This window comes from Pelecanus crispus, chromosome 3, assembly GCF_030463565.1.
Source record: "Pelecanus crispus isolate bPelCri1 chromosome 3, bPelCri1.pri, whole genome shotgun sequence".
Lineage (NCBI taxonomy): Eukaryota > Metazoa > Chordata > Aves > Pelecaniformes > Pelecanidae > Pelecanus > Pelecanus crispus.
The window spans coordinates 101,798,491-101,826,342 of NC_134645.1; the positions used below are offsets into that span (position 1 = coordinate 101,798,491).

The window sequence follows — 27,852 nt, forward strand, 5'->3', positions numbered from 1 at the left end:
TGTTGTTGTCAAAGTGAGGTATACAGACTGTAAATGTAGACAGCAAGATGGGATCAAAATTGGCTGAACCATGATGGTTAAAGGATTTGTGGTAAGTGACATAAAGCCTAGTAGGCAATTGGTAACTAGTGACATTCATCATTATTTGATACTGGAATCAAATCTGTCTAGTGTTTTTATTAGTGACCTGGACAATGGGTCACATTCTCGGGAATTTCAAAGGTGATAAAAAACTAGGGCAAATGGTTGATATGCTGAAGGCTAGGGTTTCTATGCAGAGGGACTTTGACAGGCTGCAGGAACAGGCCAACAGGAATCTCACAGAGTTCAACAAACAGAAATGCAAGTCCCACAGCTTTGGAAGAATAATCCCATGCACCAGTAGAGCCTGGTGGCCAACTGGCTGGAAAGCAGCTTTGCAAAAAAAGACCTCGGGGTCCTGGTGTTCAACAAGTAGAACATGAGCCAGCCATGTGTTCTTGTAGCAAAGAAGCATCCTGGGCTGCATTAGGAAGAGTGTAGCTAGCAAGTCTGAAGATGATTATTTTTCTACTCATGACTCATGAAACTGCATCTGAAGGACTGTGCCTAAGTTTTGCATTCTCCACTAAAAGAAGGACACTGCCATACTGCGGCAAGTCCAGCAAAGGGCCATGGAGATGGCCAGGGGCCTGGAGAGCCTCATGTAGAAAGAGAGCCTGAGGTAATAGGACCTGTTCAGCCTGAAGAAAAGATTAAGAGAAGATTTTAGTGGAGTTTACAGCCACCTCATGGGAGGATACAGGGAAGACAGAGCAAGGCTCTTCTCAGAATTGTGGCAGGGCAAGAGGTGACGGACACAAGTTGGAATGCAGGAGAATTCTGATTACATATTAGGGGGGAAAAGACCTACTATGAAGGTGGTTAACTATTGGAACAAGTTGTCTGGAAAGCTTGTGGAATCCTTGCCCTTGGAGACATATTCAGATCTTCACAGAACAGTTTCCTGAACTACCTGATCTAGCTGGCCTTGCTCTCAGTGAGGATTAGACCAGATGGCTTCAACATAACTTCCAACATAAATTATCTTGTGATTCTATTACTAAACAAGGAATCTTTGCCCAATTTTATGTATACATCACAAATGTAATAATTTAAGTTGAATTTTAAGTTGAACTACCTGTGCCTACACACACAGTCTTAAAGACTGCAAGCATTTCGGTCATATCAAAAAGTTTTCCATAATCTTCATTAGGGTGTCATCTTTTCTCAATCAACTTTGTAGCTGAAAAAAAAAAAAAGTGTTTGTTTATATGCAATGCTTTTCCAAATCCAGAATTTGTATGAGTATTTAAAAACTTCTCAAATATCATTTTTTGCCATGTGTTAATCTAGCCTTCCACTAGGAAATGCCTTCGTATCTACACTGAATTTTAACAAGGGGAGAAACAAAATGAAAAACAAGCACTATAGTGGTGCAGTAAAAAGTTAATTACAACAGTAGTCTGTCACCTGGAAACCTTGCCTTGAAATCGTAAAGTAGAGAAGCGCAGTTTGAGGAAGAAGTGAAGTTTATAACTTCTCGCTGGGTAATCTGATATTTGAGGAAATGTTAATCTAGAAGGTGCTGGATTTGTAGAATGTATTCAGAAAGGCAACAAAAGTGGTTAATGGAATAGAGCAACTGCTTAGACCACAGCAAGGTCCCTTTAAGTTTGTAGAAGAAAAGCATGACAGAAAGAGAGGAAGCTTAGAAACAAAATCATGAAAGCAGAGGCTAAGCTGAAAGCAGAACTGTTGTTCACTGAAATCTGTTCACAAGAAGGAAAAAGGCACTTGAACCTAATGGGATTTTGCACTAAAACACATAAAAGAACTTTTAACAGATGACATTACATTTCTTGATTTGTTACCACAGACTGTGAAGTAGCTAGAGGATTTATTTAGAAGGTTTGGTAAGGGATTAGACAAATTCACAACCAAAAAGGCTGAAACGGGATACTAAAGGATCCTGTGACCTCTATAATACACCTGAATGCTTGGAGGTTTCAAAGGGAACAAACTGCTGGAAGTGGCTAAGCTAATATGCTCTCCCTAAATAGCCTTCTTCCTCTCTCAGACAGTTCTAGATGCACAATTGCACTGACCACACAGGGTGTTTCTTAGGTTCTTACAGGATGTTCTTATGTTTTTGTCTTTTACAAAACCTTACATCTACTACACAGCTTCTTTCCCATCCCCAGTCATGCCTCAGTGATATATTATCTTTGCTACACTTAACTGAATACATAAATATTTCTTTTTTCAGTGGGATTAGTGGATGATTAGCATGACTGCTAAAGTAGACTGATTTTGAAGCAGAAAATCCTGACAGCTGAGATGTTTGGATTGATGGATTCAACCTAGAATCAATTTTTGTTCAACTTAATACACTGAATCAAAGGAGCAGTACTTCTGATTAAGAGTAAACTCACACACAGAAAAATTGTAAATCAAATTCTTCCTTTTCAGGAGGTTCGCTATTATTAAAGTTTACTGTACCATGAAATAAGACTGTACTTTCTTTCAAACCTTTCTGGCAACCCTTATTATGAAGTAGAAGCTTATACATGAAAGTTTTCACTCCAGGAAGAGGCCTTAGGAAAAAGAGTTGCATGCTGTGTCTCAAAAAATAAAGTGAATCATCAAGATTACAGATGGGAAATCTTTAGGAAATCATTCAGTCCTTCACACTGCTGCTGCACAGTCACTCTTTAATATAGAATTTGTAATGATTTTTTTTTTGCTTTGATTTCAGTGTTGCCTGATAAGAAAGTCTAGCATTTTTAACATGAAACTGTTCAGTTTACAAAAAAGATTACCTGATGGGTAGTTTAAAATTCTTATTACCAAATTCTTATTCCAAGTTACAATTCATTTATACAATTTGTAAGTCATATATTTTTCATACACCTCTAACATCCTAACTTATACTGGGATAGCATTCTTTCTAAACAACTCCCTCTAATTAGCTGTAGAAATGCTATTCAGCAGACTACCAATTACAGAATATGCTTTGAGTATTCATACAGCAAAAGAGTACAGAACTGCTTGAAGGCAGTTTTTAGTGGACTCAATATTTTAGGGAAATAGAGGTTAAAATTCACATGATATTAGCTCTTTTGTAAAGTCTTTATACTGAAGCTTCTGTGGGCAGTCACATCCATGAGATATCAGTGTTGACTCTTCATCCAGGATAGTCACTGATAGTCAGAGCTGTTGGAGAAGCAGCGGTGATGCAGATGGCTCCCCAGGATCTGCCACATACCTGACTCTTACAAAAGCATTACCTGGAAGCAATGAGTGACAGTGAACATCATTAGGGGTCCTTCCCAGGAGTTCCTCCTTACGTTTATAGATGATCCATACACCAGCATTAATTTTTCTCTAATATTTGTGAAATGTTAAATATATTTTTAGTAACTCTAGTAATTCTTCTGTGTTTTTGAGAATCTTGCTATATTTAGATGTTTTTCTAATAGTGAGCTTCCTGAGAACACCCAGCCATTTGCTACCATAGAAGATGTGATCGTTCATTTCACTTTTTCATGGAAGCCTTTACAAAGTTAGTTAAAGACTTTAATTGTTTGTTACATTATGTGTAATATTTTAGTCATAAAAGGCCTGCCAGAAAAAAGTGACAATTCTAAAATTGGCACAAGTTATGACAGCCTTCTTTAATAAAGAAAAAAAAAACCAACCCAGAAGTATTCTAAAGTATTTTCAAAATAAGGAAGTAGAAAAAATAATCTTCCCAGGCCATTCTTCGCTTTTTCACTCTGCAGTGTAATGGTTAACCTGTCCTTCCTCTCTCCTCCCCAGTAACGTTTACATCATACTGTTTAAGTCTGGTACAGGAAAGGGTGCCATTTAGTTTAGCTTTCTAAGATGTATGAAATAATATATTGAATAAATCATTATGTCCTCATGAAACTCATGCATTACTATAGGAGTGTGGTTACCAGAATTTTGTGCATGTATCAGCAAAAACATCAGACAAAATTAAGTATGGTAATACAACAGAAGAATGCTGATCAGTCCTAGCCTCAACCTAGGAGAATGCCAGAGGGAAGACAATAACAAGGCTAAGCAAGAATGCCCCATTTGGGGACCCAGGACAGATTCTAGAAAGCAAATGTGTAACCCGTCCTTTCTGCACAGAACATCACCCATACCACCCAGCAGGCTTGGATCCTGAAAATGTGAAAAAAATTGTCCGCCTTTACCTTCAGTATCTTATTCTTTTTTCTCTGTCATTGTTTCATTAAGGAAAAACAAAACAAAACAAAACAAAACAACCCACTATTATTCATTATTTGGAATTGAGAAAGATATCATTAAAAAGAGCCCCTGACCTGCTCATCATCAGAACAGAAACACTCAAAAAAAAAAAAGACTAAAAAAATATAAGTCATTAATGGGTATTCCTCCAAAACAAAGAATTGATTGACTCCGTGTAATGGGTCTGGTTGGAATGGAGTTAATTTTCTTCATAGAAACCCATATGGTGCTGTTTTTCAGATTTGTGACCAAAGCAGTGCTGTTCACACAGGGGTGTTTTAGCTGTTGTTGAACAGTGCTTACACAGCATTAAGGCCTTCTCTGTATCTCACTTTGCCCCACCAGTGAGTAGGCTGGGGGTGGGCAAGTGGCTGGGAGGGGACACAGCTGGGACAGTTGACCCCAACAACCAAAGGGACATCCCATACCATAGGACGTTGTGCTCAGCAATAAAACCTGAGGGAGAGTTTTTCTAAAGTAGCTGTTGCTCAGAGACTGGTGGGAGGTGGAGAGTGACTGCTTTTGCACCACCTCTCTGGGCAGCCTGTTCCAATGCTTGACTACCCTTTCCGTGAAGAAATTTTTCCTAACTTCCAACCTAAACCTGCCATTTCCTCTCACCCTATTGCTAACTACGTGGGAGAAGAGACCAACACCCACCTCACTACAACCTCCTTTCAGGTAGTTGTAGAGAGCGGTAAGGTCTCCCCTCAGCCTCCTCTTCTCCAGGCTAAACAATCCCAGTTCCCTCAGCCGCTCCTCATAAGGCCTGTGCTCCAGACCCTTCACCAGCTTCGTTGCCCTTCTCTGAGCACGTTCCAGCACCTCAATGTCTTTCTTGTATTGAGGGGCCCAAAACTGGACACAGGATTCCAGGTGCGGCCCCACCAGCGCCGAGTACAGGGGGACAATCACCTCCCTGCTCCTGCTGGCCACACTATTCCTGATACAAGCCAGGATGCTGTTGGCCTTCTTGGCCACCTGGGCACACTGCTGGCTCATGTTCAGCTGCTGTCAACCAGCACCCCCAGGTCCTTTTCAGCCAGGCAGCTTTCCAGCCACTCTTCCCCAAGCCTGTAGCGTTGCATGGGGTTGTTGTGATCCAAGTGCAGGACCCGGCACTTGGCCTTGTTAAACCTCATGCAGTTGGCCTCGGCCCATTGGTCCAGCCTGTCCAGGTCCCTCTGCAGGGCCATCCTACCCTCCAGCAGATCGACACTCCCACCCAGTTTGGTCTCATCTGCAGTAGCAGGCACAGTGCTGTGGTTTGGATTTAGTAGGAGAAGAATGTTGATAACACGCTGATGTTTTTAGTTGTTGCTGAGTACTGCTTATGCTAGTCAAGGACTTTTCAGCTTCCCATGCTCTGCCAGGTGCACAAGAAACTGGGAGGGGGCACAGCCAGAAGAGTTGATCCAAACTGACCAAAGGGCTATTCCATACCATATGACGTCATGCTCAGTATATAAACTGGAGGGGGTTGGCCGGGGAGCAGCGATCGCTGCTCAGGAACTGTCCAGGTATCGATCAGCGGGTGGTGAGCAATTGCATTGTGCATCACTTGCTTTGTATATTATTATTATTATAATTATTGTATTGTTGTTATTATCATTACTATTTTACTTTATTTCAATTATTAAACTGTTCTTATCTCAACCCAGGAGTGTTTCTCACTCTTACTCCTCTGATTCTCTCCCCCATCCCATCGGGGTAGGGGGAGTGAGCAAGCAGCTGTGTGGCGCTTTGTTGCTGGCTGGGGCTAAACCACGACAACTTGATAAATAACTCTCTTGTTCATAAACTTAATGGAGGACACACTTTAAAAAGCAATACAGTTCTTTAAAGACAGTTCTAGGAATTGAGTAACAGGTTGTACATTTGCTAATGACACCTCAATAGGCTCAACAAACTTTGTTTTTAATGTAGGCTGTACTTTTCTTTTTTAAGAACACAGATAAATTTATATAAATTAATTCTGCCAAACACTTTTGTCTTATTTATATATTTAGTTCAGTCATTCAGTTGTAGGCAACTGCAGTGACGTTGCTGCTTGTTGCTTACAAAATGAAAAGCTATAAATGTTAAGGCAAAAGAAAAAACAGACAAACTGATGTTGTCTATCTTTTCAATGTCAGAAGAATTGTAACAATTTTGTAGTGCAACATTATTCTGCTTTTAAGCCAAATAGAGAATGGGCAGTTAAAATACTAATGTATGGTATATGTTTATATATGTAAATCAAATTTCGAGATATATATACCTCTCCCTTTTTTCGTTATTTTCAGTAGAATAACAAGATGACAGTGCAGTGAAGTTTTAAGTTTCCACGCTTGTAATTGTCATACTTTTGGTTTAAGTTGCCATACATGTTTTTAGTTGTAATACAAACCTTAATATACAGGTTCCATGCAAAGGAAAATCTGCACTTCAACAACATTTATGTGAATAAAAATACTGGTAAAAAAGATCACAGTGGGTCATTCCTGCAGTGGTCATGTAATTGCACAGACACTGGGTATTCAAACTGTACATTATGTTGTAATACATAATTGTGTATTCTGTAATACACTGGCAACTGTACCTTCTATTTGTTTATATTGTTCCCAGAAGCACAGTATGATTTTCATTTTTAAACCTAATCTTTATTATCTGTTAAAAAGTGGACATAAATGTATAACAGCAAACAAAACTCTGCAATTTCTACTTATGTGAGATTTCATTGTATTATTCTTACACAAATAAGCATTTAGTGAGCTTTTGCACTGTAAGACTGAAATTTGTATAATTTTGGTAAATTAAAAAGAGGTGAAATGATATGATGGTATAAAAACATCTCTTGAAATAGTTATACCTTTTAATTACAGACAGTTTTTACAAAGGATAAGAAGTAAATGGGGAAGGAAGAAGAAAATTCACATGATGGCATTGAAAACTATTCATTATACACCAGCACATACCAGGAAGCTTAAAGCAGCATGCCACCAAGTGTAGGAGAAGGAAAAATATGGAATCCAAAAGCATTGTGATGAAAATAGGAAACAAAGCTAAGAAAGGGAGAATGAGAAGAGCAAGATACTTCACAAAGTTCATTAAAAAGTCTCTTACAAGGGTTTGATGTTAAGGGAGGCTGTGATGAAGGAAGAGAAAGTAAACATGATTAACAGAGCACATGGAAAATTTCTCACTGTTGTGAAAGGATCTGAACTTACTAGGTATAATAGCTTTACTAAGTTACTTTGTCTTCCAATTTTCTTCCTCTGTTCCTATCTTTATCAGTATAGTGCTTCATGCCAGTGGTAAGTGAAATTTTCCTGCAGTAGAACAAGAAAAAATTGCTGGCTTCCTCTCTTTTTTTCCAAAAATGTGCTGTCATTTATGAGGGTAAAAATATAGGAAAAAAAAACCCTATTGATTAACAACTCATTCATAATGTCAATTCAATCCTCCAACCCTAGCAGATGACTTAAAAATTTGACATTTTTCTAATAGAAACAACATTATTTATTTCAAAGTGGATAATAAGACATTGAGTTACTGTTAACAAAAGCAGACACAAACCAGTAGATGTCTTGAGAAATACTGCAATAATGCATTACAAATTCCCCAGGTGAAGAATTGTCTCTATGACAGCCTTTAGCACCTTTAGCTTGAGTCTATTCATTCCTAAAACTACTTTAATGGCAGTAACAGAATGGAATGGAATCATCTGTTCTCTCAATATTAAAGTTGTTTTAAAGATCTGTTAAAACCATCATAGCTGTTTTTCACAATTCACCAGTATGCTCTCTGTAAAGGATTTAACTCCCTAAGTGTTGACTAATTTTTCATTTGCTGCTTATATTTGGCATCTCTGCATTTTTCTTATTGTCTGATACATTAATGGAATATGTTACCATATTTAAGTGCCTGTTCCTGATAGAGTGAGTCTATTCACATATAATAAGAAATTAATAAGATCACCCAAAACAAAGAAAAACCCCTAAGGTTTATTACTCAGGTAAACAAATGAATCAGATCTACAAAGCCACTTAATTCTCTTTCGCAACTGAGAAATATCAAGGGTTTTTTGTATTCATATAATCTCTGTGGACAAGAAGAATCTGAGGTGTAACCGCTCCAGATTTCTAACCCACAGTTTTTTCCAGTATGTACCCTAAAAATGGGATATGTCACACCCCCATTCTTCAGTACATATGATCCTTTTTGTCAATGACATGCACAGATGTCATTATAACTATAATTTATGCAGAAAATAGACACCTTTCATTGCCATATGCATGTTTAGAACAAGGTCACCATGGACAAAAGTTAAATAATGCTAACTGGAAGTGTAAGCATGCAAGATTACCTGCATAGACAACTGACTACATGTAGAAGGATATCTGGGCTTATTTAGGGTACTGTCATTGGTGAGAAAGAAAAGGAGTAAGGTAAGACACTGAGGGATCTCAGAAAAAGAGCACTCAAGCTGTTTATTAGCACCTTCACTGTGAAGAACTGTCTGGAGAATATTGCATGCTGTATAAAATCTATGGTAGAGTAGGTAATTACTATTCCGTATTTTAAAAAAATCATGTTTTACTACTCTCATAATGTTACCAACACTTTTCTAAGACTGCAGAAAGTAGCTACCTGTGCATATTGATTGTTTGGCCACGGATATTTTAAAATTATTTTTTCAAGATTTCACTTTTGTGCCAAACTTTATGTCTTTAACAGATTTTACTTTGTTTTCAAAGCATACCTTGGAGATAATGAAACTTTGTTCCCCATTTCAGAGAATGAGAAACAAACACAAATTTACCGAGTTGTTAACAAAAAGCCTAAATTGAATGCACTATTAAATGTAAGTCTGCCTATTTACAGTTACAATACAGAGCCAAGTATATGAAAGTGTTTACTTCTGTCACATAAGCCAGCTCTAAGCATGCAGGGACTAGAAGAATATTGAGACCAGCCCTGTGGAGAAGGACTTGGCGGTACTGGGGGATGGAAAGCTGGACATGAGCTGGCAATGTGCGCTCACAGCCCAGATGGCCAACCATATCCTAGGTTTCATCAAAAGAATTGATTCTGCCCCTCTGCTCTGCTCTCCTGATACTCCACCTGGAGTACTGTGTCCAGCTCTGGAGCCCTCAGCACAGGAAAGACATGGACCTGTTGGAGTGGGTCCAGAGGAGGGCCACAGAGATGATCAGTGGGATGGAACATCTCTCCTATGAAGACAGGCTGAGAGAGTTGGGTTTTTTCAGCCTGGAGAAGAGAAGGCTCCTTACTGCAGCCTTTCAGTACTTAAAGGGGACTTATAAGAAAGTTGGGGACAGACTTTTTGGTAAGGCCATTTGCAATAGGACAAGGAGTAATGGTTTTAAACTAAAAGAGGGTAGATTTAGACTAGATGCAAGGAAGAAATTTTTTACAATGAGGGTAGTGAAACACTAGAACAGGTTGCCCAGAGAGGTGGTAGATGTCCCATCCATGGATACATTCAAGGTCAGGTTAGACGGGGCTCTGAGCAACCTGATCTAGTTGAAGATGTCCCTGCTCATTGTAGTGGGAGTTGGACAAGATGACCTTTAAAGGTCCCTTCCAACCCAAACTATTCTATTATTCTAATAATGAGTAACTCCTCATTTCCCTTCTACATTGTCAGACATAGGTGGCCAGAGGGTGGCAGACATGATCAGAGATGATGTTATGAATATTTTTATATTATAATACTTTGTCTCAATATGCCTCCCCCAAACTTACCCTGGACAATGCTTCACAAAACAGCTATGCACAACAGTTCCTTAAAGGAAAATTAAGGCAGTAATGTATACATCTGACTTTGAAATTCCATAACGTTTGGTAGTGTAGGTTAATGGTTGGACTGGATGATCTTAAAGGTCTTTTCCAACCTAGATGATTCTATGAACGTTGAGAAATGAAGCTTTGTTAGTAAGCAGGAACACTCATACTTTTGCCTTACCAAAAAAATGTTTATATGCGTATGGGGTGAGGTACAGGGGTGTATAAACACACACACCAACACTCACATTCATAGTTTTCCATCATTTTTTTCTGTTAGATTTCCTTATTTTACAGACTTCTGAATCTTGAGTTTTAGTCTACCCATTGCTCTGCTCAGTCCTGCACATGATGCAGTCTCTGGCTCCTCTCTGTCTTCTTCTGTTTCTAATATTAGAAATTAAAATAACATTTCTTTTCAGACATCCTTTTCCAGAAAACAGCTATAGACACCTAAAATTTTGGTCAGTACACTTGAAATCATATTTGTAAAGAATTTAAAGTGATTATCAACCCATGGTACTTCTCTGAAGTTAGTATGCTGTGTCTACTAAACATAACTTCTATGCGTTTGTTTTATATGTTTAAGAATTGTTTAGTCCAAAACTTCTATTTCTGGAAAGTAGATAACTAATAAGTGATTTGTCCAATACATGCCTAAATACATTCAAATTTCTAATCAAGCATCTAAAGGTTTTGGAATTATGTTCTGCTATGTTTTTTGGCAATCTCTGCTTTAAAAAAAAAAAAAAAATCTGGAGTGTATTTAAATGGACAAAACCAGAATGGTCTTTTTTCTACTGCCAATTTTTCAGCAATATTGACATTCCTTATTTTGGACAGCATTTATTCTTTTCCTTTGACATTTCCATGCACTCATTTAATTCTTCATCTATGTTTTTATTCTGTCATTACGCTTTCCTACCCTTCTCTAAAATAACTTCCTTCAACAATTCACTGTCAAACTAATCTACTTCTGATCCTGCAATATACTGAAAAATAATTACCATTTGTTTAGTTTTCATTTTCTATGACTCTATTTGCATTAGTAAGGAGTAAAAATATTGTACAAAATTCTTGATGTTGTCAGCTAACAGAATTGCCTAGCCAGACTTTCAGCAATGTCTATAGCTGTTGCTTTATGGTTTCTAATCACCTACCTCTTTTTTTTTTTCCCCTACTTATCTGTTACTAGAAGCAATCTGGGTTTTTTCTCCAGCTTTTCTGGTATCATATGGTGTTCTTATCTGATAAGAAATGAAGGATCATATTTGAATCTTATATTATCTTGAATAATTACAAAAGATAAACTAGAAAATATATGATGGATGAAAAGTAATATCTATGTGCTTTCTCTCTGTCCAAGAGGTTGCTTAACAGCAAGTTCTAAGAAATGGTTCAACCCCAAAATTTTGGTTGTGTATTATCTGCCAACCTTAATACCATGAATGACATGAATAGCAGGCTAACATTTTTTTTTTATTGGCTTATTTTTCTTCCTGAATTTTACTTTAAAAAAATTTTACACTCCTGAGGAAACGTACACTTAACTATATGTTGCACTTCAGAAACCATTCTCTTCTACCTAAAGTCATTGAAATTACTTTCTTTAACAAATCTGATTTATCTCTAAAGTAAGAATATTGCACTGGAGAGCTCTTTATTTAATCCAGTGTAAGATCACACTATGGAGGGCAGCTCATCCTCTTATCTCCTTATTCATGTCACATGAATTCTGAAAGGCAGGCAATGCCTCCGAGATGTGACTGATGGAGTGTAGCAACACTGCCCACTGCTTGTGCTGATTTTACTGGGACCTTCGTATTTCACTGATCTTTTTTTCAGAGATGTTAAACTCAGTTATATTTTGTGTAATTATCAGAAGTTAGAGAATATATTTTAATTATTACTATTGTTGTTTATATTGTTATTATTGCTTTTGTATAAAAACATAGTTCATCACATATATTTGGGTTCTATGAAATTCACAGCTATTTATTTCTAAGAAATATTAAATGTTTGGAAATTATATAGACCTGCCAAATAAATATAAGCTTTGAGGACACAAAAAAAAATTATGTAAATTTTCTCCATCGGTCTCCATTACTGATTTTAAGGAGGTGCTGGTTTGAATTAATTGTGTACTCTACTGAGAGAATGAAAGAGCTATTTCTCCTCATTAAATCCTAATTCTTTCCACTAGAAACTCTTCCTGTTCTGTTTCAGAAAAAAATAGGTTAGCACAATAGACACAATAGAGTTTTTGATGGTGATACACATTAAGGTAAGGCTATCAATAATGAATGGATGTTGGATATATAAGACACATTGCTAAAATAAGTAATAGCAGCAAGCAATTATAAATCAATTCAATTAAAAGGAAGCATCAAAGAACACAAAGAAGGAAAAAGAACCCTCAAAACATAAGCCACCCCCTTTATATTCTATTAAAGCATGACTGTTGCATATATCAGCATTGAAAAAAGGACATAAGGAGAAAGAGGTGATTGCGTTTTGTTTCAATTCTAGACAGCCAGAAATATTCCTGTGTAATCTACCTGTAAACTGTCAGTGAGAGAAAAAAATCAAACAGGAAGTCCTCTAAGAAATATGCTTTTACAAAACAGGCATTCTGAAAAAAACTTTTAAAGATTTTTTTCTTTCCTCATTTTCCTCTTTTTTAAGAAGAAATATGGCTCTGCTGCTGTATTCTCACTGGTGGAGCACCATCATTTTAATTTGAGTTAATCTTGCTACTGGTGCTCTAAATCAGGTGAGAATCAAGGCATGTTATTTCTTTATTTTCTAACTAAAATGGCAACATTTGAGTGGTAAGATTTTTTTTTTTTTTTTTACTGTTAGATTACTGATCTATTTCTGTGAAATATTATTATTTTTTATGCTTAAAAAATGCCACTGGCCCAGATGAGGCCAGCTGTTACACACTGACCTACTAGTAGTATTGTTTTTTCTCTGATTCCAAGTGGTTTTGCCTGATTTGGAAACAAATAACTCAAATATTTATTTTGGTCTCCTAACACATAATTTGTTTTAAAAAATATCAAAGTTGCAGGTACAGACACTCCTTTATAGATGAGGGAGAGTAGTATGTCTCTAGAATGTAGCTTTAATTATCTGCTGAAATTTTGCCATTTTTTAGGTCCTGTAGTTATGTTTCATTAAGTGTTATTATATTAGACTGATCTATGAGATGATGCAACAAAAAAAATTGTATGGAAATATCAAAACTATTTCTATTAGGCAATTTCTTACTCTCATTTTTTCATTATGCATAAGGGAATTACAAATGCCATAGTTTTTGCATATAAACTACAAGAAGAGATTATATAGGAAAGGGTAATAAATTACCTGTTGGCAATAAGAAACAAGGTATGTACTGTGATACACATCACCTTCTCAGTATGTCTTGACATCCTCCCAAAAGAAGCCACAGACATTGACCACTTTGCAGTCCTTCTGGTAAAATGAAAATAGGTAACTGCTATTATTTCATAAGGTTTTTCTTTTTCCTTTCTACTTTTGTGGCTATATTATTCTGCAGTTGTAAAATAGCATTAGGTCCTGTTCTAACGCATCATACCATGAAATTATAAGATAGTCTGACACATTCCAAGACAGCAAGCACAGTCAGAATAAAAACTTATTCTGTGGCTTTGTAGTGTAAATAATAGAGAATCTGAAGTTGCCTGCTGTGGTACAGTAATCAAACTTCTGTTGTAATAGTTATAAGTCATCTGGTGTATTTCTGTAAGATATATAGAGTATGCCTCCATGCTTACTTAATCCTTTTTGTCTAGGTCTAATCTATCTTTTAGTGGAACCGACAAAAATGTTCCTACAGTATTGGAAGATGTATTTAGCCTTTGTGGCCCTTTTCCTAGGTTTGAGAGGGTTTTATTAAAAGAAAAACACTGTAGAGTAATAGTTGTCTTATATCTCCTCATTAAACTGTATGGCTTAAGGTCCAGCTTGTCCAAAGCAGTAAAAATGGTCATTCAAGTCAGGCTGCTAAGAGAGAATTGATGCACTCATTAGCCCTCACTGGCAGAAAGAAATTCTAGACAGGGGGAGAATGAAGAGAAAGAAAGTGACAGAAAGGTCAGAGATCTTACAGAGAAATTTGAAGATCACTAGCAGCAGCATTTATGAAGTCACTCCTTTTAAAAAGAAAAAAAGATGGGAGGAAATATATAGCTGATATTTGGGTAATTCTTTGGAAGAGAGAAAGGAAAGTGTCAATCTGCTTCCTAACAGAGAGGCGAGGTTGTTGACATACAATGCCAACAAGTTTTCAACATCCTTTTTGCTTGACCTTAAGAAAAAAAGTCAACTACATTGAACTGTCTAAAAGGAAGATCTTTTACCATTAAAAAAAAAAAAAAAAAAAAAAGAATAATCTAGAAAAACTTAGATGAAAATGCACACTTTAAAGTCTGTTTGGCCACAACTTCAGCTGTGGTATTTAAAAATGATTCAGAGGAATTCCAGAGGTGTTGGCTTGTGGATAGGTGAAATAACAGAAAGGTAGAAAAGAGCAGAGGTGAAGTACAGAACTGTCAGGTCTAACTTGAATTCTTGAAAAAATACTAGAGAAAATGTAAAGATGAACCATTTATAAGTATCTGAAACCAACAAAAAGATGACAATCAGTCACTAGGTAACATGGATTTCTCAAGAGCAAAATGTGTGAAACCATTGCAATTTCTGTTCTCAGGTGGTAATAAACCTTCTGGATAAGGAAGAAGTAGGTGATATATATCTTGAGTGTATCAGCCTTCTTATAAGGAAACCAAGGGAACACTGTCTCAGTGAAACTATAACTAAACATGTAATTCACTGGAATAAAATAGTAAAAAGATGGTAGTGATTCAGTGTGGAAAAGAATTTCACTGGAAATGTTTTGGGTCCACTGATGTTCTTCATCAGTGTTCTTCATCAATGACCTGGATTATGGAATTGGAAACACTGTGACTGAACTTGCAGAACCAATCTGGGAGAGAGACAGGCAAAAACTCTAGTAATGGTCTGGAAAAGAAGGAAGTTTCAGTTGAGCGAAGGTGCATCTTCTTTGGCAGTCATAAACAAATACATACAATTTGGGAACAACCAGGCAGTAATCTGCAAAAACAGATCCAGAGAATTCAAGATGAATGGGATTCAGCAATGTACTGGTGTTGCGGAAAATGGGAATCTCCCTGCTGAGACACTCGGTCAGGAGTTCTGCTTGTGCAAGAAGTGATGTAGTTCCCTGCCATATGTCAGCGTACCAGCAGGCTCCTGCCAACCTGACCTTGCCTTGCTGGCTTTGACTTCCCCGCTTCATCTCAGGCCTGCGTTGTCACTGCAGGCTGTCTGGTCATCACTAGGCTGTGGCAGACCCTGGTTACCAGCACTGGACCTGCTCAGCTCTTCTCATTTTGGTACTGTGGGACTGTATTGCTTGTGAGTGAGGTTGTGCTCTGCCTTGCCGTCATATTCCCTATATGAATAATAAAAGTTGATTATAATTATTAAACTAAATCTAGCTGAACATGGTATTTTAACATATGGTGTTAAGATGTAGGCCTGCAATACAGAGTCACCACGTGACATGACTGGAATGTGTGTGTCGCCAACCATCACCCACCTCCCAAAGCCTGTTAATATTTATTGCTCTAAAGGATTTGTGCCTCTGTATGGAGCTATAGGTATTCAGATTTTGATCATGAAACACAGAAAAAAAGTCATTATTACCCATAATGCTAGAGTACATTGGTGAATGAAGATTATTATCAGAAAAGCACTGGTGTTTAATAAGTAGTGACCAAACTGTTAGAGAGCAGCTTGTTACTGTTAAAGACCTCAGTTTAATCTGACAATATGTTAATTTGTAAATATGCCAGATAACTTACATTCCAGTACACAGAGTTCACACTAACCTGTAATTTCAGTCTGATTCCACAATGGACTGCATTCATGAAATGGATGCCCTTTAACTCTCCTGTGTAGGAGCACAACTGAAGCATGCATAAGTAAAAGCGAATCTCCAGGGTTGAGCAGCACCTGAAAATATATCCGTGAAGGGAAATTACTGCACCTGTGCCAAGAATTTCTGCCCTAGCATGGAGGTGACTAGGACAAGTTGGACAGCAGTAATTGCTTAGTAAAAGCCTAGAAGAGGGCCAGAAAGGCGTGTGGATTCAGGCTCATATATGGTATGCTTCTAGCTCTGCAAGGTCTACCTGTGAGGTCTGTCCCCTGGGAACTATCTGAATCAGAATTGATCTAGGCCAACCAAGCTTCCTTTGTTCCCAGTCTTAGAGCAAATCCATCTTGGAGAAAAGGTATTATCTGTAGCCTAGATTAAATCTTTTTTTTTGCCTCTGACAGCTACATCAGCTTGCCATCATTGTCACATTAGTGTTTACAGTAAACAACCTAATACGACGGAGGCAGAACTTCTGTGGTGTCAAGAATATTTAAAAATGTACATGTATTTGTTGATCTCAAAGTGAGTCAGTGGTAAGCAGAAGGTGGACTGACTGCTATTTAAGATTCCTCTCCAGACTAAATTGAGCTTAAATGATGTATATAAGTTTTTGCTGAAAAAATATTTTTTCAGCCTTCCTGTCAGAAAATTATAATATAAAACTCAAACCAAGCTGTAATGATGACTTTTCAGCTGCCACTAGAGCATTTTGAGGAATATCCAATGAAGTGTTATTTCATCAGAAAGTGCTGACATGAGGGGATAAAAACTGAAACTTGGCCTAGGAGTTTTATTTTTTTCACTTACTACTTAGTTGAGAAAACTTTGCAAAAGATTTAAAACTGTTGAAAGGCTTCACTTCAAACCTAAATGACAGAAAATTGTAAACCTGTTGAAATTATTTTGTCTTAGAATATTTATCTATTTATTTCAGGAATGGAATATGTAGGTAAGTAAGTAACTGAAGTACAAACACCCTAAATACTCATAATATCATGTTCTTACAACATGTTTTATCTTTCTTTCAGATTATGTGTACATAAACACAAGTTTTGACTTGTCCCCGAGCTAGACTGGGAAATAAAATGACAACTGAATTTCTCACAGGAACAGAATACCATTTTTCAGATTGCAGTTGTTGTTAGATCAGGAAGTCTGCTTGTGAAAATGAGCAGTCCTCAGAGAACACAAAAGCTTTCTTAAAGTCACATGTGCATCATTTCTCAGTCTCTTTAATTTTAGAATATGGTTTTAAAACTTTTAGAGAGCAATTCTGTTATTCTAATCTAATTGCTGAAGTTCAAATTGTCTTTACTGAGAATTAGTGGGGTTGGATCTGTGAGTTCCACAAACCCTATACAACATAGAATACAACAGAGAAAATTGCAACTTCCACTGTGTCTTTTATAGTTGTGACTGGTTACTTCAATACAAGAGTCACATGTATTTATTAGAGCAGATGGTCACAACAGAACACTTTTCTGTTGCATTGTCTGAGGGAACAGCAACATTTGTTTTCCCTGTTGTTCATCCTCTTTATTACCCTTTCTCTATTTTGTTCAACTATGCTATTATTAGTTGCATATTCTTTACAATTTTTACATTTTGTATAATTTTTGCAATAAGTACAATTTTTATATTTGAAATTCTACAGGACCCAAGCAAAAGTAGGATTTCATTATGATAGGTGTTGAATAACAAAAACAGTAACAATCACTCTATCTCAAAAACAAAATTAATAAAATGGCTTGTATGTTATTATTATCACATCCACTGCAAATAAGGAGAAATTAGCAACCCATTAGTATGTAAGAATCTTAATGACAATGAAAATACTGTCCAGGTTCTAAATGAATATATTAAATTCTGACATTTGTTTCCTTCAGTCTGTTTTAAGTTTTTCCCAGCTGTAATATTAACAGGAACCATATAACTTTTTCCCCAGAAGTAGTATTTGTTTAATAAAAGTGAATGAATGCATATCAAATCCTGCTGGCCCTGACAATAACCCTCAATGTGAGGTTCCAGTTAATAGCTTCAGATGTACCTGCCATCCAGAATATAAGGAGCCACGTAGTGAAATTGCCGTAAATCACTGTGTGGCTGGACTATGTCAGAATGGTTCACAATGCAATGATCTCCCTGGAGAGTTTAAGTGTCACAGTCTGCCTAGCAAAAATCACTTTTGTCATGAGGCATTTGGGTTTGTCAGAAAGAAATGTCTGAAAAATGTAAATGCAGCATTTCTGAAAAAAATATTTTAAATACTCTGCTGCCAAATTTCCATTATCTAAATTCATGAAGTATCTTCTGACTGACTGTAGCAGAAAAATAAACCAACACTTGCTCATTTCTTTTCATGGGAAATAGTATATTATTAAGTACTGCTGCTGAATCTGTTTTGATGAGAAACTTTATACAAAACCATATGTTTAATATTAAAATTGGGCCCTGAAACCACCACCCTTTGTTCTTCAACTTAGTATAGTAACTTCAGATATATTTGTCCATGCTGCAATACGCTGATAATTAATTAAAAACACAGAAATAAAAGCATATACAGATTAAGATCTTTATCATCAATCTATAAATTTATCATGAATGTTTATTTTTAGTTTGTCAAACAAAAAAATAACTTTTTTTTTCTATACTCAGTATCTCCACTTGGAAGACAGTCACATAGCCACATATAACAGTTATACATATCTGTGTATAACTGTTATCATCGTTGATTAATGTTTCAATTTTACCTCTTTATCATAAATTTCTATATTAGTTTTATGTAGTACTTCAGTAAGCAGACGTTAACAGCTATTTACAAAGGCAAAAATGAGAGAGATGCCTAAATTTTTAATAGCAGTCAACAGGGAGGAAAACTTCAGCTGTGTGAGAACATTACACAGCTGGTGTTTAGGACAGAATAGAAACATAGCTTGAAGACACTTTTCTGTATCTACTGATTTAGAAACAATAGTGACTGCATGTGTAGGGCTCTTTTAATATGCATTGTCTTGTATTTATGCCTCAAAGGGTTGTTATACAAGCCAGGATTTCTAAAGCCCAGCATGTTTCAGTAATTTACCCTGATGGTCAGAAATTGCTGTCTTTCTTCATCTAACCAGCTGTTCAAAAACTAAAAAATCTTCCAGATCAGGAGCTCTTCAGATGTGCCCTAAGGACATAGTTTACATCTCCTTTAATTTGAAGACTATTCTAAACTAGGCCCAAGCAGGAATGAACTTTTAAAATTTTGTAATAATTGATTACTTTGGATCTGCACTTAATAAATGCCATAAAAACAGGGTTATGCTTAGTTTTTAAAGGTATCACAGTACACTGTAGGAATATAGATTTGTTTGAACATCTTTGACCAAAGATTCCTCCTTTTTCTCCATGTTGTGTTAAACATTGATGAACACAAGGTCAGATATGGGGCAACTCAATGTCACACTACAATCTGTTCTGGAAATACCTATGCTACTGAAGCATGACATTCCTTTATAAATCTTTTTTAAAATGAAATGTGAAGTTCAGATCTTCAGCCAGACTTGGTATCCAAGTTTGTAAGACATTGGAATTAATTATATTTAGCTCACTGAACCAAATCTCTGGTTTAAGTCTTTAGTGGCTTTTCATGCTGTAATTGTAAAATTATAACAAATTGGTCCAGTCTCTTTTGATCTTTGCAGGAACATTATTTTTGCAAGTATCTAAAAATCTTTAGAAACTTTTTAAGTGCTCGGTTAATAGGAAAACAGAAAACTATACTTCTTATACTTTAACTCACTGATTTTTTTATGACAAAAGTTACAACAAAAATGTCTAAGGTTTGAAACCTGGCATTTATATTCAGCACTTGGATCCTAGCTCCACACACAATGATTTATTTTTTAATTGCTTTATATCAATTAATTACAAAATATTTATTTGGTTTGAAAACAACTATTTTTCAGCGAAACAAAGAATATCTACTTGCAAGTATTTATTGTGTATGTTCTAAAACAAAGGTGCGGTCATCAAAGAACCATGTGATTTTATTGCTGGATGATGGCTTCAGAAACTGTAATACCATGGCCAATATACCCTAAGCGTAAAATGTAAATTCATATTTTATCATTGAATTTCTTTTTTAAATTTTGTGCATACGTAGCCCTCAGTGGGAAACACAGATGCTCAGTGTTTCACCAGATTAGGTTTCTTATTAACTATAAATTAACTGGTTCAAAAAATCAATATCAATAAGCTGCCAAACCTGTCAGATCTTGCAATAGCTGCTTTGTAATAGAATGTATTGGGACAATTTTCTTTTTTGGCTTGGGAACATAGGATGTTTTCTTAATGTGGTGTACAGAACACCACATTAAAAATGAGAAGGCTTTTATCAACAGTGTGCTTATTGATATTTCAATAAAAATAGGAATATCTGCATAAAATCACTTGAAGAAATTGACATTCTATCAAATTCTCTTGAATACCCATTGTATCTTGAATGGTTTCTGTTATTATTACAAGCATGGCTTTATCACACAGTTCTTTTGTTCCAAGTTACAATTGCTTTGTATATGAAACGGTAACTTTCTAAGAAACAGGAATATTTTACTCTATCCTAAACAAAATTTTGAAATATAAGTAAAGAACACAAAAGTATTTAGTAAAATTGGTCTCTCACTTGTCTGTTTTCTCAGACTGAATGTGATAATAAAGTTTTTATGTCTTCTGTTACTCTATTTTTCATCAGGTTTTACTGGTCAGTTTTGTGAAGCAGATGTTGCTGCCTGCCTGTCAAAACCATGTGGAGCCTCCAGCATCTGTAAAGACATACCGGGTGGTTACCTTTGTTTCTGTGCACCTGGTTTTATAGGTGGGTTCAAAGGAGTGTTGTTTAACATGGTTAAGTTAGTCCTAAAGCACAGAAAAGAAGGTTATTCAAAAGTAGCAATAGATATAATTTAGCAGTATGCCTCTGATTCAGGCAGAAGCAACTTTTGTTTCCTGGCACACAAAAGCACTTGGCTGTGTAAGAGTATTCAGCTGTAAAAAATACTGACTACAAGGGACTATTTCCACTCCAGTAACTCTTACTTTATACTATTTTAGACAGGGCGTCTGTCTTACACTGATGTGATTGCAACTCCAAGCCATGTGCAAGTTGGCCTTAATTTATCTGCTTTATGCTTCCTGTAACAATAAGGCTGCAGTAACAAGGGCCTCAACTGCCAAATATACATCCAAGATCCTGGGAAGGTTTAACTACTCATGCTTAAACCTACCCTCCAGGTCATTGTCATTAGTAAAGAGTCTGACTAGATTAAAATTAGTTTGGTTACGACAGCATGCTGTCATGGTAATTCCAGATTACTGTGTTAAAAAAAAAAAAAAAAAATCAGATCTTTTTCATCACCTCTATGATGAAATAATCAAGCACAGTAGGAATTGCCTGAGTGGCAGGTCAGCTCTGCAGCCCAGATCCATCCTGTGTAACTGCAGGGACTTCAACAGGGCTCCTAAAACACGAATAGGATGACTCTAGAGTCTCTATCAATAGTCAGGGAGGACACAGGCAACCAGAGGAATTCAGATCTTGAGTAGACTCCACACCTCTTAAATTGTTGCTCTATGTCCTAATGTAGGCATCCATTTAGATGTAATAATCTATAATTTAATAGATGTAGCATTTGTGTCTGTAACATAATGAAATGCTGTATCTGGCTTCTATCAGGAATAGTGTGGCCAGCAGGAGCAGGGAGGTGATTGTCCCCCTGTACTCAGCACTGGTGAGGCCGCACCTCAAATACTGTGCTCTGTTTTGGGCCCCTCAATACAAGAAAGACATTGAGGTGCTGGAGCGTGTCCAGAGAAGGGCAACAAAGCTGGTGAAGGGTGTGGAGCACAGGCCTTATGAGGAGCGGCTGAGGGAACTGGGGTTGTTTAGCCTGGAGAAGAGGAGGCTGAGGGGAGACCTTATCACTCTCTACAACTACCTGAAAGGAGGTTGTAGTGAGGTGGGTGTTGGTCTCTTCTCCCATGTAGTTAGCAATAGGGTGAGAGGAAATGACGTAAAGCTGTGCCAGGGGAGGCTTAGATTGGATATTAGGGAAAAATTTCTTCACGGAAAGGGTAGTCAAGCATTGGAACAGGCTGCCCAGAGAGGTGGTGGAGTCACCATTCCTGGAAGTGTTCAAAAACCGGGTAGATACGGCACTTTGGGACATGGTTTAGTGGGCATGGTGGTGTTGGGTTGATGGTTGGACTGATGATCTTAGAGATCCTTTCCAACCTTAATGATTCCTAGTTTTTACTTTCATTAAAAAATAATCCAGCCACGAAGCCAGGAAACATGAAGTTATTACTCTATCCTTAATTGGTTTAGTGGTGGACATGGTAGTGTTAGGTTAATGGTTGGACTGGATGATCTTAAAGGTCTTTTCCAACCTAAATGATTCTATGATCTTGTTCTATGGTTGGATTATTTTATTATTATTTATCAAAATATAAAGTTTTTTGCTGTTACTTGTAATAATTCTTGGTGAGGTCTTATTTTATTGAAGTATTTGTTTAAATTCTTATATCTACATAATTTTGTCTCACAAAAGGAGTTTATTACCCGGTGTGCAACAATCCAATTCACACACTGAGTCGAGACATCAATTTTATTTCATTTTTGTGCAGAGGTGGGTGCTAGGTGGTAATTCCACAAAGCTAGCACACTGGATGAGACTTTCTGTGCCTTGATTATACACAAAACTTACAGAGTTAGTAATTATCCTTTTTATGATGATTGGTTAGTAATTACCATCCTATCTGCTATTGGTTAACTATATTCTAATTAGCCTCGCTTGCTATGTAAATTAGCACACATTGTCCTTATGGGTGTCAGGGGGCAAATCCTTTTGGTCCTAAATTGAGTTGGTGGTTGCAATCTCCCCCTGTCAGTATTACCTTTCCCCCAGATACTGTTTTTCAGCAATCACCCAGTTTTTCTGGCACCTTCTGGGGTAGGATGTTCCCTTTTCTTAGTTTCTCAGTACTTCTTCAAGGTCTAGTTGCTCCAGGATGTCTTTGGTTAAAGGATTCTGAATGTTTGTTCTTCTGATTAGGGATGATTAAGTGTCCTTTACTCGTCAGCTTACAAAAACCTCTTGGCCTGACACAATGTTAGCTAAGTTTCAGAGTTAGCCTTCAACAGTAACAGTAGATCAGTATTTTTAGTTTATACTTTTTCTGTGGCCAAATAAAGCCCTCAAAACCCCTCTGAAACAATCAGGAACTCTCTACCTACCTTTTAGGCATAAGTAATAATGAATTTGAGGCCATTATCATCTGTTTGGATAATTCATATACCAAATGCAAATAAATAATTTCTGAGCTTTGTTCTACCTTGAAGGCCAGAAAAAATATTAGGTACATCATTCTCAACTAGAAATCAGCATCTGTAATTTTTTCCTCTGCATATTTAAAAATATATGGCAATAGTGACCTTTTTTATTATTAGTTTCAAAAAAAAATTATTAAAATATTTGGTCATAATGGAAAACTTTCCCAGTATTTCACATAGAGATCTTCATAACAAATCCAGAAATTAATAAATAAATGAAAAAGAATATTATAGAAAAGACTGTGATACTTTAACATTTGGTCTTAGAAAACATACTTACACGTTTGTGATGTTTTAGGAAAACTCAAGACTTTACTGCCCTTAAAATATGAAAAGATGCACATTTTTGAGTATGTCTATAAATGAATCCATAAAATTCCCATCAGAACTTTGTTGAACATTATTTATTATATATACATTTCACTTCTGCCTTTAATCAACGAGAAATTAATTCCCCAAATTTATGGCTCATTGGTAAAAGTTCCCTGTACCTAACCCCAGTTATTTAATTTTGTTGTTGCTGCTTGCACTAGTGACTCACCAGTAGAATGTTCCTAATGAAGTGAAACCTTCACTTGTTTCCAGGTAATAACTGTGAGACTGAGGTAGATGAGTGTCTTAGTGACCCTTGTCACAACGGAGCTACCTGTGTTGATCATCTGGATGCCTTCAGTTGCATCTGTCAGGATGGATTTCAAGGTATAAAAAATCCATAGAACTATAACTTTGTAAATCTACTTTGAGTCTTCACCAATTTTTTAACATATTGGATGAGATGCATATATACTTCTTCTAGTGTCATCTGAAGTTATAAACATGTAAATTCAGCGTAAGTGCATGTTGACTGAAGTTATCTACTTTGTTTTATTGACAGCATGGAACTAGGTGTTTTCTGCTGGCTGGTGGCTTAGTTGTTGAAAATGGATCAGTGGGGTTCAGTGAAATTTTGCAAATAGCATATACATTTCCTGTAAGCTATTTAAACTGTTGGCGGATTTAATATATTATAAACAGAGAAAAAACCTGTGTGGGAAAGGTTTTGTTCTTGGCATATTTGTACAATTTATACTAAAAATGTAATCATTTTGATAAGTAGATGCATTAATATGTGCAACTATTCTTTGCTTTCAGCTCAGATTAGCAATTTAGAGTGTATCCATTTTCTTTTTAGTGCATCATTTTTAAAGCATCACAGATATTTAATCATTGAAATACAAAGCAATCTATAACTCAAATGTCACAGGGCAAAATATTACATTTCTACTGCTAGTTTTATTCAGAACAACTATCACTTGTTTTTTTATTTATTAAAATTCTTTGAACTTCCCAAGCCTCACAACTGATGTCGTTTTACATCTATTCTTTAAATGATAAAAAATTAAGCTCACTCAGAAATATTAGCAATAGAGTATTTTTGTACTTTAAGTCGCTATGTGGTTATGTTAGCTATACTCTAGACTGGAATAAATTGTACTCTTGTCTACATCAGATTTCTTTTCACATTTTCTGGGAGTATATCTGTTGCCTTATCATGAACACAAGGAATACTTCCTCTCGTGTCATTGCAGTGCAGTCTATTAAATTTAATGTAATTTGTTTTCTATTCTCCTATATTCATATAACAAGGAAATTGTCTGCTTTAAGCCTTAGGAATCTATTAAATGACTGTACTTTTAATCTTTTGGGAAAATTAGTGAATAACTTAAACATTAAAAATATCAACATGCTGTCATGGATGCCCAAATTTGAATACAAAAAGAGTGTCAGATAGATTCCAGTATGTGATCTATATGCAGTTAAAATAAATGTTGGTATTTAACTATATGTGCTATGCAGTCATTTCTCTCCCCTTTGCCTGATTGTATATTTATAGGCACAACTTGTGAAGCAAATATAAATGAATGTCACTCTTCTCCATGCCTTCATAATGCATCATGCGCAGACCTTATTGGTGGCTATGAATGTGCCTGTCTACCTGGCTTTACTGGTGAGTTGTATTCATCCTAAACCTTGTTTTCCACAGTGAGGTAGTCCACAAAGCATTCATTAAGACATCAGTGACTAATTCGCTTGTGTTTCCTTCTCATTTCTCTTTATCTGCCCTGGTCTAACGTTTCATTTGCATTCCAACAAACTGGAACACTGACTCCATCTGTAAACTAAATAGCACAAGATAAATTAGTCTGCATTTAGAAAGGCCTTCAAAGCTTACACACACAAGGAAGATTAGTTACTATTTAGCAACTCAGAAACAAGTTGTTATGTATTTGTGGTGATAAGCATTAAATGGATGCTGACATTAGTATGCGTGGCTGTTTATTTGGCTGATTTATGTGGGTTTCTCCTCACAAGTTGCTTGAGATTCTTGCAGTGCAAATGAATTAGAAATTGGCACCTGATTGTCTTACTAAATGTTCAAATCTTTTGTCTTTTCAAAGGTGCAAGATGTGAAACAGATATAGATGAGTGTGCTTCATTTCCCTGCAAGAATGGAGCCACCTGCATTGACCAACCTGGTAATTACTTCTGCCTATGTGTGGCTCCATTTAAAGGTAATGAACACCAAGGGAGAGGGGAAAGCAAACATAATTAACTTTAGAAAGCGTTTCTGTCAATTGTCTGAACTCATTTCACTCTTCCTAAGTTATTAGTCCTTCATTTTCTCAAGCAAAGCTTTTAAACTGACCAGCCAACTATGCCTTAGGCTGCAAGTAATGTGAAGTAAATTTTGTTTATACATCTACTAGGAGTGTTTATTTATTAATCAAAATCAAACTTTAAAATCAGTTTGTTTACAAAATGAGAGGCATATGCCCATTAAGCTGCCATCACAGAGATTTGTTGCTTTTCTACACATTTTTCTCTCTAATTTGATTGGTCATGGCATTCTCCAAATTATTTTTTCAGTCTCAGAAAACAATTTATAGTTATCTTGGAATCCATAAATTGAGTGTGATTATTTCTGTTGATGCTTTTAAAGGAAATACACTTAAAATGCAAGCTTTATTGTGACCTTTTTCATAGAAATTTTTGGGGTTTAATTTTAAACACTCACTGCTAAAATAATTTAAAATAACAAATTGTCCAGTGTTCTTGAGCAATCTAGTTCAAATGATAATCTCAATTAAAGGCGCTTGTTGATTTATAAATTAAATATAAACACATTTTTCCTCTTGCAGTTCAATATAATGATACATACTTAGGATTCCAGAATAATCATTAAAAGGCAATTTTCTTGGTATGGTGAGACAGCAGGGCTTTTCCCCTTTAGGGAAGATGGTTGCATTAAATTCATCATTCATGAGAAAAGAGTGAGTTCTAAATTTGTTCTTCTTATTTTAGTTAATGGTCAAAATTTAGTTTGTCATTTTTATTAGTTTTAATTTATGTTCTGCTGAATAAAATCTAGTATAATAACAAGTTAATGTGTACTGCAGTATCAGAATTGCCTGTGCTCAGAAAGATGTGAAAACATTTTCAGTACATAGTTAGAAATACTGGTCTTGTTTCGCAAGGAGTCAGATTTTCAGAAGACTTTGGTATTCATTTAGATATATAAGAAGTGACTGAAGTTTCAGAAAGTGAACATTTCTGTAGTCATCCTTCAAGAAGCCAGCAGTGTCTAAAACTCTCAATGGAAAAGTTAAACCCTCCTGGCAAGATTCATAAATGGTAACTGAGATCCTCTGAAAACATAATATTCTTGGTACAGGATGTCTAGAATCTATAGGATTCTTGTTGAAATGGAAGATTTTTTGAGACTGTTTACTTCTTTACAGGTTTACTCGACACCTTTCACGATCAAATTGTTATACTGATGTTACCCAGATTTATGATGGTAAAAATAAAAGCAGAATTAGTTTCATATGAAAACTCTGCCTCAGTCTCACACCATCTGTTTACATAGTATTAAATTGCTGTAAATGTAGTATTTTACAGTTTCACAGTAAGCTGACATAATGGGTAGTTAAACTGTTTTCTAATTTGTGGAAATATTCAGGTTGCTGTAATTAATACCTTTGTGTGCACTACTTACAGAGTTGCTTTATTAAGGAAGCAAATACATTATTATATGTATATCACAATACTATACATAATATATTATTAATAATAATATATTTTTATATATATATTAATGGTAGAAGTTATAGAATCATAGAATCATTTAGGTTGGAAAAGACCTTTAAGATCATCCAGTCTAACCATTAACCTAACACTACCATGTCCACCACTAAACCAATTAAGGGTAGAGTAATAACTTCATGTTCCCTGGCTTCATGGCTCGATTATTTTTTAATGAAAGTAAAAACTAGGAATCATTAAGGTTGGAAAGGATCTCTAAGATCATCAGTCCAACCATCAACCCAACACCACCATGCCCACTAAACCATGTCCCAAA

At 36.1% G+C, this 27,852-nt stretch overlaps 1 protein-coding gene across 1 annotated transcript in view; it reads left to right on the top strand.

Annotated features, from left to right (window-relative positions):
* LOC104027713 (protein eyes shut homolog) overlaps nucleotides 1-27,852 on the top strand; it is a 961,671-nt gene that overhangs the window by 286,898 nt on the left and 646,921 nt on the right. The window contains exons 15-18 of the mRNA XM_075707654.1: nucleotides 20,817-20,939; nucleotides 24,039-24,152; nucleotides 25,327-25,440; nucleotides 25,892-26,005. Of these exons, the coding sequence (XP_075563769.1) occupies nucleotides 20,817-20,939; nucleotides 24,039-24,152; nucleotides 25,327-25,440; nucleotides 25,892-26,005 (465 nt within the window). The remainder of the gene's footprint in view (nucleotides 1-20,816; nucleotides 20,940-24,038; nucleotides 24,153-25,326; nucleotides 25,441-25,891; nucleotides 26,006-27,852) is intronic.